Here is a 13,016-nt window from a genome sequence, read left to right on the forward strand (position 1 = left end):
GTGACAGTGTGGTCATTGTTTGATTAATGTTAAATAGCGACATTACGGAATAGGGGAGAGCTTGAAATTTTGAGTAATTGAGTGGATCACTATAAGAATATTAAAACTAGTGGCTACTATGCTTACACAAGCATACACGTCTTTAACGTATAAATATAAGACAGTCAATTCGAAATTGTCACAAAATTTGTGTGGAAACGCATTATATTTAAAAATGGGTGGATAAACACACTCAAATAATTAAAGCAGTGGCCCTGCCCAAAACTGTCACCTAGTTCGGGAATAAAGCATGGTGTGTTCAATTGAAAAGAAGAAAAATAAATAAACAATTTCTACTGCTTTCGTATTGGTGAGAAAAGTACAAGTTGAAATTGTAAAACGACCGTCAGAGGCATCAAAAGATCCACTTATGGGTTCTCAATAATTGAGAAAGACATCATTCTCTAGCTGTATTAAGAAATTGTTGTTCCATAAGCTGCTTCTATATACAACAAATGAGAAGGTTACAAATGATATTCTGGCTTTTACAGGTTGAATGCAAACAAGAATCTGCACAAAATGTACTTTCAAGGGAAGTGCCACTCTTTCCTTAATTTCAAATTTCAAATTGTGTAAAACACCTTCTCCTATTCGATCCCATATTCTCTTCGTCCATAATCTCTTGGGATATTAACTTGAGACAGAGTATCACGCGGAAAAAAGAATCTCGAATTCATACAAGTGTAGAAGGCCTTGACCTATTCGAGTGGATCTTTGCAGCCACCTCGGCCACAACGAGTCTTGTTAGAAGTAAGCCAGCTATTAGAGCTGATACCATCAACATTGTGAATACTGCACTCCAGCTCTTGGTGGAAATGTATCCCGTTAGCAGTGGACCCAAGGCGGCCCCAATGGAACCCGTCCCATCTATAATAGCCGTGACTGTGGCTAGGGCCCTGGAATTCCCTCTTAACGAGCTGTGTGTTCCCAGGTCGGCCGAAACTGCAGTTGTTATAAGAGCATATGGTCCATTCACAAACATGCCAGTGATCAACATGAGAATGATATTTACGGTCATGGAAACGTGTCCGTAGCTTCTGTAGAAATAGAGAGCTGGAATTGCACAGTACATGAAACTTGCGGCTGTAATGGCCCGTGCATCTAACCGATCAGAAATGTGGCCTGCTAGGATCCCTCCAACCACTCCTCCAACATCAAACAATGTAGATAAAGTCCCAGATTCCTCGTTAGACACATACCTTCCCTCGATAGCTGCATCATGAATACGGAAGACAGTGAAATTTAAGCGGATAATCAATAAATTTTAAACAGTTGAATTGGAGAAATTTATGTACCTGTGTGGCTAATGTAGAAAGGAAGCCAGTAGAGGAATGTGTAGGCCACCAACTTAGCAAAGAAAAGGCAGAGAGCAAAAGGAGCAACCCCGGGAATTCTCCATGCTTCTAAAAACCCAACAGCTGACTCCTCTTCGACCTCTGGTTTCAACAGAGGTTCTCTCACTTCTTCCCATAGTTTTTTGGGAGAGGGGAGATCATCTTCGTCTACTTTAGCTCCAACGGATTCAGGACTCACTGGCAACAAAAGAAATACAACTATCCCAATAAAAGTTATACCTAGACCGGGAACAACCATGGACCAACCCCATCCATTTTTCAACAACATAGAAGCAACCACAGACCCCGTAATATTCCCAATCGATGTGTGAGCATTCCAAATACCCATTATAAGTCCTCGCTTCTTCTTGCCAAACCAATTACCTACGACTGCAACTACAGAAGGCCAACCAGTCGATTGGAATAATCCAGCAAGAATTTGGACTGTTAAGTAGTAATAGAAGATATGGACATTCGCCCAATACCCAACTCCAAATAAAGCAGTGAATAAACCAGTTCCCACCATTCCTATAGTCAGAAATTGTCTAAGATCTATCCGATCGCCTGCGTGCCCAGAGAAGAACATTCCAATTGCATAAACAAAAAGGAAGCCCACATCAAGTTCCCCGAGCAATGATGTACCTTCGGAACCATTAAATGGTTCCCAACCGGCTCCAAGCACCCGTGAATTTCTACTGTTTTCCAATGGCTTGTGTGCATAAGCCCTTCTCCATGAGAAGGGGGATTTCAAGTTCTCATCTGGTGATTGGGGATCGAGTGCACTTTTCACAATGCTGGTAGTTTTTCGCGTAGCATGGTAGGCTGTGTACGCGAAAAATGTTACTATTAGGACAATGGCTTGATACGTTCGGTAAGAAATAGCTGATCTTTTTATGTACTCTACAAATCGAATTCCTGGGGGCTTGCTGACTGTTATTTCTTGGACTGGTTCTGCAATTGAACCCATCGAAGGCTTCTTTTTGTGTTTAGATTTTCTTGAAAGGAAATTCAAAACCACCTTCTATTACCAGAGCACGAAACCTGAAACCTGGAAAAATAACTGAACATTAGAAATCTTGAACAACGTAGAAACTTGTACAAAGTTCAGAAACAAGACAAAACATGTTGGGTGGTTTTAGGCCTTTCTAACCCCAAGCTCATGAGGTAAGACTTTTCCTCTCACTTATAAACTCACCACCAACTCTTTCCACAACTGACGTGGAATAACCTCAACAATCTCCCTCTCACACATCAGGCCTGGATGGGACCAAACCCGTGTATCCCGTGGACTGTTGGGCAGAGAATCGATAGTGTTGGATGGTTTTTGGCCTTCTCAAGCCAAAAGCTAGCTCAAGTGAAGCTTTCACTCACATATGTAAACTGACCACCAACCTATTCGATAACCAATGTTGGATAATCTTAACACGTCGGACATGCCAGAATCTATTTTCACCCTCCAACTCCACCAACATTAAACAAAAGAATACTATTATTCTCTTGAATATAATAGACTACTGATTAACGAAAGATGGATCCAAATACAACAAAATCGAGAGTCGGGCCTTTGTAATTTAATTTATTTTATGGAGACTAATCAGAATGGAAATTTATTGGTTTTATAATGGAAACCAAAAAAATTTATAATCACAGTTTCTGATCCTTATTAAATAGATTACTTGAATAATTTAGCTTAAAATTAACCACTACATCAAAAACATCAAATTATACCAAGAAATTATTGTTCTTATATTGTCTTCTCTCTAAAACATTAACAACTCATCCACTGTTTCAGATGTATGTAACGAATGCATAAAACTGAAAAATAAAAAATAAAAAATGTCATATTGAGCTCATTGAAAGAAGATTATGGTTTCATTATATTAATCAAATACGATTAAGACAATCTAAGGAATAAAGCTGCAAATGTGAACCCAAAATTTTTTACTTCGAATTGTTCAAAGCTTCTCAGAGAATCTCCAATGCATCAACAACGGGAATTGTTGTACATGTGCAAAGCAAAACAGATTGCAGAGAAGACCATCACCAATTGCTGTGAATCGGGAAATTATGGGTTCAAGAACAAGAGAGATATGCAGAGAAATGAAGATAAATTATTAAAATTTCCAATATAAACAGATTGTGTGTGAAAATACTTACGCTTCAGGATGGAGCTCACAGCGTCGTCGGTTTCTCTCTCTAAAAGGATTTCTGCTTCTCGCTCTAGGCTACTATAAACGAGTTTTTTCAGTTGCTTGGAATGACAAAAATCGTCTCTCCTCTTTCTCGTTGAGACTTGAGAGAGGCAAAGCTAAGGAGATTACCATTTAAAGCCGTTTGTTATAAGAGAACGGTTTTTGAAATACCGGAATTGCCCTTGTTACATTTTCTCGACCTTTTTCATTTTTATGACTAGTGACCTCGGAATGACATATCTACCCACGTAGCTTTGTTTGGTACAATTTATTTGATTTTTTTTTTCAAACTTATTTTCAATTTTGTATAATTCCGATAAAATAATGTAGCACGTGGTATCTAACCTTTTCCCATTTTTTAATAATGCAATCTTCAAAAAATTTGTTTTTCATTTTTTATGATACCTTCCAAAAAAAAAAAAACACTTAGTTCTAGAGATTAAAATTAGATTTTTAATAAATTTTGATAAAAGTTGATGAAATGTAGAGGTAAAAAGTTGTGAATGTCATTAAATATGTGATTAAAATTAATATTGACATTAACTTAAATTATCCTACCAAACGAAGACTTAACGTTACCCAATTGAAATAATATAACGAATTGAGAATGAAATGAAATCGAATCACTAACATAACATTTTCCATAAAAGTTACTTGGAAAACAATTATTACTTTGCAACATCAATTATACAAATTGTGGAAATAAGAACGTGTTTTATAATGGTTATAAACACAAAGAAAAATACATTTTGCTATAGTAATTTTGGTGGTGGGTTTGAAAAAAAAAAAAGGTGGAACCCTTTGAAACAGAATCTCAGCACATGTAACATCTTTAATTATAAAACTCAATGTTGTCAACAGAGGAAATAAAGGGAGGCAGGTTCCTCTTAAGGTTTAACAATTATCTTTCGAAGTGATGCATCTCACGAAGCGAGGAATAAAAAAAAAAAATCATCTCGTGGAGTGAGGCATTTCACGAAGTGAAGAATAAATAGAACAATCATCACATTCATACAAGTTAGAAAAAGACTAGTACGACTTGTGATATTAGCTTGACTCCTAGGTCGAGGTTTAACAATCATCTTGCGAAGCGAGTAGTAAGTGATAATCGCATTGAGAAGGGGAACAAACATTCACGACGATGAATAGACATCTTGTAAAGTGAAGCATCTAGCAAAATGAGGAATGAACATCTCGTAAAGATAAATTAGTTTAATTTTCACTTGCTTTTTAAAAAGCAAGATCTACCAGTAGAAAAATTAAATTCAATATTACATTTGACAAAATAAATTAATTTGCTTTTAACAACAATTATACATACTCTCAATTCTCAAGTGAAAGGATTTTATTGCCAAAGTGTCAAAGGTTTTTCTCTTTAGGGAAAATAATATTAGTTGATCACTCTCTGTCCCCGTCGACACCCAAAAAACTTAGATTTAGTAATTTTCATGGTATTGAATACCTTTTCATCTCTTTTTGTATCTATTACTTTAATACTAATGCTTTCATATTTGGATCGCAATAAGAAAGTTATAAAATATTCGTACACTAATCTATCGTTTCGATGTATTTTTTTTAAAAATGCATTTATCGGGACATGTATAGTAATAAACTAAAAATCAAGATAATACCCTCAGTCTATATGCGCGTTAATGTGACATTAAATGATAAATAGCATTATTCAAAAATAAATTGAACTTTTCATTTTATTATTATTATTTTCTGTCTAGAAGGTATTGCTTCAATGTAGAAGGACAAATCATTTATTTTAAAGATTTTTTTTCCTTTATAAACTAGTTAACCTATATCAATTATAATTTGATCGACTTCAACTTTGCTCTATTATCAATATCTTTCTCTACTTATTTTTTGTTGTTCGATGGCTTTATTTATGTGTTATGTTGTCACACTGCTTATTTTAACTTATTGAGTTTAATAAAATGGTCAAACAAAATATTGATAAGTATATTTATATATCGTTGAGACCCTATTTAGTAGGGATTAAAATCTAGACTTCAATTTAAGTTACAATCAACAATTAATTTTAATCACATATTTTATGCGATCCATAATTTTTCAAACAAATACGTCATCAGTTTTTATAAAACTTCGCTAAAATTCTGATTTTAATTCCTGCTGTATAAGGGCTAAATTACGTAATATGTGAGGGAATAAAATACTAATTAAGAAAATCAAAAATCAAAACTAAAAGAATAATGCAATGTAGTATAATCTAGAGGGTTTGCAAGTAACAAAATATAAATGTGATTCATTTTATGATTTATCAATTGATGACACTTCATACTACTTTTGCTAAATAGCATTACATAAACTAAACAACAAACCTTTATCGACAAAGTTTCGTTTTTTTATTAAACCTCTGTTGAATTAAGATTTTTTTTTTTTTTTTTTTTTGGGGATAAATTTTGTGAGATGTGACTTTTTTGAAAAATATGTATTTAAAAAGTTATGAATAGTCGCTTAAAATCATTTTATTGATAGAATGTATCCGTATCTTTGAAAATGAGCAAAAGAAAAATAATTTTAGAAAATGAAGGTCAAAAGGAGCTAAGAAACGTAATAATCAATTTGACATTTTTAAAATTTAACAATTGTTTATTAATACATTATTACGAATTAAAAATTGGATAGCTGTGTCACTTAGTGGCGCACTTCATTAATTTAATCTAAAGTCGTACGTGACCACGTCTGATGACAAATGAACCAATTGTAAAGAAAGTTAAAGTCGCATGATTCATGAAGGTTTGTTTATCAGTATGATGACCGGTGTCCCTTTGCGTTAGTCAATTCAATTACTCAACTTCTCATTTTCTCCAATTATTTAACTTACCCAAATAAATTACATTTTTTTAATCCCATCTTCGGTCATTTCCTTTTCACGTGGAAAATGAAATTGCAACTGTTTATCTGATGGGAAATGCAACTTGTCCCAACTCAGGGACCGACCAAAATCCACCTTGGTCCTTGGATTTGAGAAAAAAACCAATGAAGTTGAAATCGGGGGCTCAACCCCTTGTTTTTGGGTCGGTCCCCGATTTGGGACATGTAGCATGGCTGTTATCTGATTCATTTAACTACAAAAATATTGTTGACCACAAGGATTTTTTCCTTAAATCGAGCTTTCGTTTGGCCCTTATTCTCATTTTTTTTCAATCACACAATTTTCTATAAAATAATATTATACGTAAATAAAAAAAATTTCATTCTTTTTCAACCACATATTTTTCAAAAAAATATCATTCCAACCATTAAAATTTAGAAAGAATGGTGGCCGAATCGGTACTGAATTTGACCATGCATTGTTCATTCGAAATTAATTTAGTAATGTATTAACCTCGATGGAAATCTAGAAATCATCATACTCGACTAGAAAATTAATCGGAAAAAATGGAACTTAATAATTAAAAATTTTGAATAATTGTTAATATTTTATAGTCTGTTTTGGATGTCAAAATCATGCGAGAGTGCAAATTCATCTCATCCTCTCTGGAGGTCAATCTGGTCAATTCACCACAACAGCAAAATATAAACACCTCCTGATCCACGAATTATACAAGGGGCAGTGTTGTCATTCCACCGGCCAGCTTGACTAAGGCATCAAAATTGAGGAAGAGAGAATATTCGCATATAAGAAGAGCATAATTCTTTGCGTGCAAGTGTAGATTCTGTACTCTGAATCGGATTCTAATTGCATGATGGTGGGACCCACGATGACATTTCATGGGCCCGCCAGTTCCCGATAATTAAACTACTCAAACTGAGAAATTTGATTGAAAATATTAACAAAGTTAAAGGGAGAACCGAGGGCCTTTACCGTCCCGTTTTTAGAGTTTTGTAAGGGAGGTAAAATCGCGGAATGTGTCCCAACAGGTTAGGGAACAAAAGATGCATGTACACTGCGCCTACAAGGAGTCCAATTTCATATTTCAGGAATCGAACATCCATACCGCGGCTGCCAGTAAGACGTGAGTTAACCTCACTCCTTTCCTTTACACCACTGAACTATGTCTCGAGGGACAAAATATTGACAAAGTTGATATGACGAACTGTGATTTGTCCTTTTTTTTTTTTTTTTTTTTTTAAAAAAAATCCATCTTCTACTGAATAAATGTCAAGTTTTATTTGTCATCAAATTTCCATTTTCTTGTACAAAAATTGTCTGACGTGGAATTTCTTCATGGTCTCGATTGATGCCATCCAGTAATTAAATAAGTAGAAAGGACAAAATAATCTAATTTTAGCTTATAAGAAATAATGCCATTCTAAATTAATAAATTAAAAGGTTGTCCGTCTATTTAGCAATGAATCGGTGGTCATCTAGCTAAATATATTTTTTAATTATGAGATAACGTCGAAGATTAACAAGATTTCATATTAGGTACCTGTTTGAACCACATTATTTTAAAAAAAATATATTTTTAAATAGTAATTTGACATCATTTCAACAACATATTTTTTAACAAAATAATATTACGCGCAGATCAAAAACCTTTCCTTATCTTTTAACCACACATTTTTCATTAATACACTATTCAAGAATGCATTATTACCAAAATAACGTGGCTCAAACACTCCCTAAACATGTCCTGCGGATAACACTGAGAATCAGACAATAAAATTAGAATTATTTTAATTGTACATTGCTGGATGACATTGTGTGGTATGTGAAACTTTGTTCCATTTATTTGAATAAGTATTGATAAAGTCAATGGCTCAAAATGTTGTCACGTCAAATAATGTCATCCACGATGTTAAACTTAATTTACCCGCAACAAAATTGATAAAATTATGGATAAAAATCATATATAAGAGTACCATTGTAGGTAACTGCACTTTAGAAGTTTAATTGAAGAATCATATGATTTTGCATTTAAATGAGTATATCATATAATGGCATGAAGAATAATATTATTCTTAATTATGTTAATGATTGCTGAAATTATATATTTACAATAATAATCATTTAATTTTTTTATTGTTACACTAATAGTTACCCCAATAAAAAAAATTAATGTTAAATCGCTAAGTGGCACCGTTAAGGACCAATATGTTATCAAGCAATATTATTTATTCCGTTAAATAAAAAAAAATTGAGAAATTAAGCACATTTAGATAAGAAAATGTAATAAAACTTTAATTTTGGTCAAACTTTCGGACTTAAATTTTATAGTAAACTCACACTCTCTTTAACAAATTTTACTGACTTGACAGTTAAAAATTTGAATGATATTATGATATGAAAGTAACCTTATAGCACTCAATCATCAGAACTAATATTATCGGATTTCTAAAAAAATAAAAAAAAGGGTTGAACTCCTACCTTGAGGGCTCCTACCGTCCTGTCCCTAGAGCTATGTGAGGGAGGTAAATCGCGGGATGTGCCCCAGTAGACCAGGGAACAAAAGCTGATTGTACACTGCACCTACAAAGAGTCGAATTTCATGTCTCAGGAATCGAATCCCCGCATTGCAACTGCCAGCAAGGCGTGAGATAATTTCACTCCTATCCTTTGCACCACTGGACTATACCCCGGAGGACTATATTATCAGATTTCTGTATCGTGAATCAGTTGTTTATGAATTGGGTGACATGGATTTTTTGTAGGATTGCCTTTTTAGGAATATTGTTGGCTCTCCGGTGAATGCTTGTCTATTCAAAATCAAATAGGATTAGTGGCTAAGATAAAGCATCCTTGGTTACGGCCACTTTGGACCATTGGATATAACCACCTTTGAAAATTCTTATTACGGGCCACAAATTTATTATTGAAAAATGTAACCTGCTTCTTCTTGTAGGATTATAAAATTTACAGGTATTTTTCTAACTACAAAATGAAAAGGAGTTAGGATTAGGCTCATTTGTGGCTAAAAATTATAGAGTTATTTCATTTTCCTTCTTGTATTGACGGGGACGCTCCTTTGTCCTTCAAAAATTCAATAAATAGACTAAAAAATTCGAAAATTCAATCAGAAACCTTTAGATTTTATTTAGTTTTTGGGTTTCAATACACACATTCCCCTCAAGTACACATCATAATATTTTTATTTTATTTTATTTTTATTTTCAATTTTCATAAACGGAAGGAAAGCAAAACGTGACCACATATCTTTATTGCAGGCAGTGATGGAGTCAAATGAAAGTAGGAGGCTTGTGGCAATCGCTCCCTATCAATACTTTTATGTCTTCCTTTGTGAACATTTTAGCTTCTCCAAGAATTATGTGCCGAGACTTTGAGGCCAATTCTTCAGTCTGTCCACACATCATTTATCATGGTAACTGTTGGCCAAACACGTCATAAGGGAGAACATATTCTTTCGAAATTATTGTCCCTGGTGGAAAAACGAGAAATACACTATTAACGATGTAATTAGTATCTTCATATATTGAATTCGAGTAATTAGTTGAATTAGCTCTCTACCCTTTTAGACCTTTTTTTTTTCTTGAGATCCATACTAGATTTCAAAAATCAGGATTTTTTTTTCTCCAAATTCTTATGCAATCCGACTAAAATAAAAACAACATTGACTTGTATACGCTGCAAGACAAATTTGATTTTTCGGTCAAACTTCTCCACATCGACATATATTTTTTGTGCTTCACCACTCTGAACAACTTGACTCTTTGATGTCATTTGTCGGGAATTGAGATCAATTTCTCTATTTGTCCAGACATGATCCTCATTTAGTAATTTGTTTAGAAGCTAGAAAAAATATTAACATGGAGAAATAACAACATGTTTATGTGAATAACCCCCGAATTAGAGAATAATCACGGGGTTGTTAAGACATAGATATTTCATGAGTGAATTATCCAAATGATCACTAAATTTTGCAAAAAGTTTTCACGGGTCACTGAACTTTAAAAATCACTTAATTCATCACTTAATTTTACAAAAAGTTTTCACGAGATCACTGAACTTTAAAAACCATCCAATTAATCACTGAATTTTCCAGAAGTTTTCCATGGAGTCGCTGAACTTTACAAAAAGGTTTCCCAGAGATTACTGAATTCAGTGATCCTTGGGAAACATTTTGCAAAATTTAGTGACTAATTAGATGATTTTTAAAATTCGGTGACCATGTAGAAATATTTTGTAAAGTTCAGTGATGAATTTGATGATTTTTAAAGTTCAGTGACCCAGTGGAAACATTTTCCCAAGTTCAGCGACCATTTGGATAATTCACTCGATATTTCACTATATGAAAAATTTGTACAATCATATAGACCTCAAACCCCCAACCAAATTCCAAAATTGAATCCAGTGAGACCGTAAAGAATCCCAAGTCTGACAACAAAAATAGTCCAAACTATCTCAAATCTGATATAAATAAAACAAGGATGGGGAAGACTCTACTTATAAAGACAGAAAAAATGAAAATTTTAGGGTCCGTTTGATTGTAAAAATAGAATTTGGACGTAAAGAAAATGAATTTCAGTGAATTGAATTGCATAGACTTGGTTTATTGAGAATTGACAATTAAATGTATTTGATTAGTATAATTTTTCAGGTGAAAAATGTTGAAAATTTCTATCTTTTGGTATTCATTTGACTTTATTTTTCAAGAAAATTGTCAACTAAATGGACAAAATTTGTTACAATTGGGAATATAATTTGTTCTAATTGCAAAAATAAAAAATAAAAAAAAATGGCTGGAAAATCAATTCTCACCATTTTGGTTTTCCACAAAACCATGGAATTGGCACATATGTGGAGGGAAGTTGGAAAACAAATTTCATGGAAATTTCAAGCAATCAAACAACACATTTGAGAGGAAAATGAAAAAAAAAATTCAATGGGAAATATGTTGTATCAAACGTGCCCTTAGTTTCTAATCAACATGGAATTCTAATCGGTCCTATTGCAATTAGAAAATAAAAAATTAATTTTATTTGGGATAGACAAAAATAATCCTATTTTAGTTGGCCAATTTTCAAGTCAAAATCCTAAGATGCAAGCAAGACTTGAACTTAATATATTATATTAAACTATCTAATCTAAAATTTAATCAAACTATTATTATTATTATTATTATTATTATTTTTTATTTGCCACGATACACTTAATAACACAATGTGGTACATTTGAAACACGAGCATGTTTCCAACACCACCATGACAATGTTCCCACCATCATAATCACCTTCAACATCGAAACCACCATCATCATTGCAGTTGCTCATATTAAGATATTGTCGCCATTACTTACAGATAACATAACGTGTTACATTGTCACCGCTGTCAACAATGATAATAACTTTGACCAACACCAATACCACTTCTATCACAATCTGCACCACCTGCTCCGCCATCACAATTACTGCTACCAATGATCCCCACCATGTTTGAAACCATCACTAACCCTTGTTAATCTACAATCCACCGTTGCCACTGCCATGAAACCACCACCACCACCACCACAAAAACAAGATGTAAAACCATATTTTTTATTATTATTATTATTATTATTATTATTATTATTTTGAAATTTCAGATGGTTGGCTGTGCAATTGGCGTCGAGGTGGAACAGTGGTAGGATTTGACTCACGATGGTGATGGAAGCAGGAGGTGGCAGTGAGAGCTTGTATGTTTGTTGTAAGGTCCGAGCGTGTCTAATGTGAATATGAGAAATCGTGAATTTTTAAATTTAAATGAATTAACAATATTTTTGTAGTTTTAAAACATCGTGCAGAGATTTTTTTTATTATTATTTTTAATTAGAACCCAAATAAATGAACGACTTTTGGGGCAGCCGTACATGACAAATAGCGGGCAATCCATGGGATGGGCCTTTCGGAAGTTAAAAGGAAGTTTCCTCGTGTGGCCTTATTCAATAGAAGTCACAATGTCCTTATCCCGAGTCCATATCATGGGCATGTCATACATACACCAAATCATGGATTATGAATACACATTCGAATCGTGGCATTTGGAAATTGGGCATTTGATATTTCTGTCGTGTTTCAACGTTGGACGATATGAATGCAGAATTAGAAAATGACATCAATCTTGAAAAGTCAATCTCTAACAATTTATTTCTTTAAGGTTTGTGGTTAGATTGGATGCCACAATTCCTTCTTCTCTACCCCGCTTCCGAGAGCTTTGTTCGTCTTCGATGTCAACTTTCACACAACAGGAGATGCATAAGAAGAGTGCTACATGACCATATCGGTTGACACAAGGATTAACACATCACACACACATGGAAGTTCGTCATTATTTTATTCGCACGGGACCCACACCTCAACTGTGAGAGTTGTGTCAACCTTTGTGTCAAACAATGTGGTTGAGTAGTATTTTTCGATAAAATTTGCAAATTAGTCCAATAATGCCATATGTACGCAACTCTATTCAAAGTACGAAAGCAGCAACCAGAAACCACTGTCCTTTATTTTGTTCACATTAATACAAAATTGTCATGTCAACATGACAA

The 13,016-nt window shown here is 33.7% G+C and overlaps 1 protein-coding gene across 3 annotated transcripts; it reads right to left on the reverse strand.

The window, feature by feature from the left end:
- Positions 1-318: 318 nt before the first annotated feature.
- On the reverse strand, positions 319-3,676 carry LOC111377111 (putative glycerol-3-phosphate transporter 1). Of its 3 annotated transcripts, XM_023000165.1 has the most exons (4): positions 3,531-3,676; positions 3,319-3,423; positions 1,335-2,421; positions 319-1,251 (listed from the first exon to the last, which is right to left on the reverse strand). In XM_023000165.1, exons 3-4 carry the CDS (start codon positions 2,338-2,340, stop codon positions 713-715), a joined length of 1,545 nt encoding a protein of 514 aa, XP_022855933.1. In that variant the 5' UTR covers positions 2,341-2,421; positions 3,319-3,423; positions 3,531-3,676; the 3' UTR covers positions 319-712. The 3 variants fall into 3 exon arrangements, with proteins under 3 accessions (XP_022855933.1, XP_022855934.1, XP_022855932.1); XM_023000166.1 differs by lacking the exon at positions 3,319-3,423 and having other exon boundaries at positions 1,335-2,414; XM_023000164.1 differs by lacking the exon at positions 3,319-3,423.
- Between the last annotated feature and the right edge of the window lie 9,340 nt (positions 3,677-13,016).

This window comes from Olea europaea, unplaced genomic scaffold (genome assembly GCF_002742605.1).
Source record: "Olea europaea var. sylvestris unplaced genomic scaffold, O_europaea_v1 scaffold1606, whole genome shotgun sequence".
In the NCBI taxonomy this organism is placed as follows: domain Eukaryota; kingdom Viridiplantae; phylum Streptophyta; class Magnoliopsida; order Lamiales; family Oleaceae; genus Olea; species Olea europaea.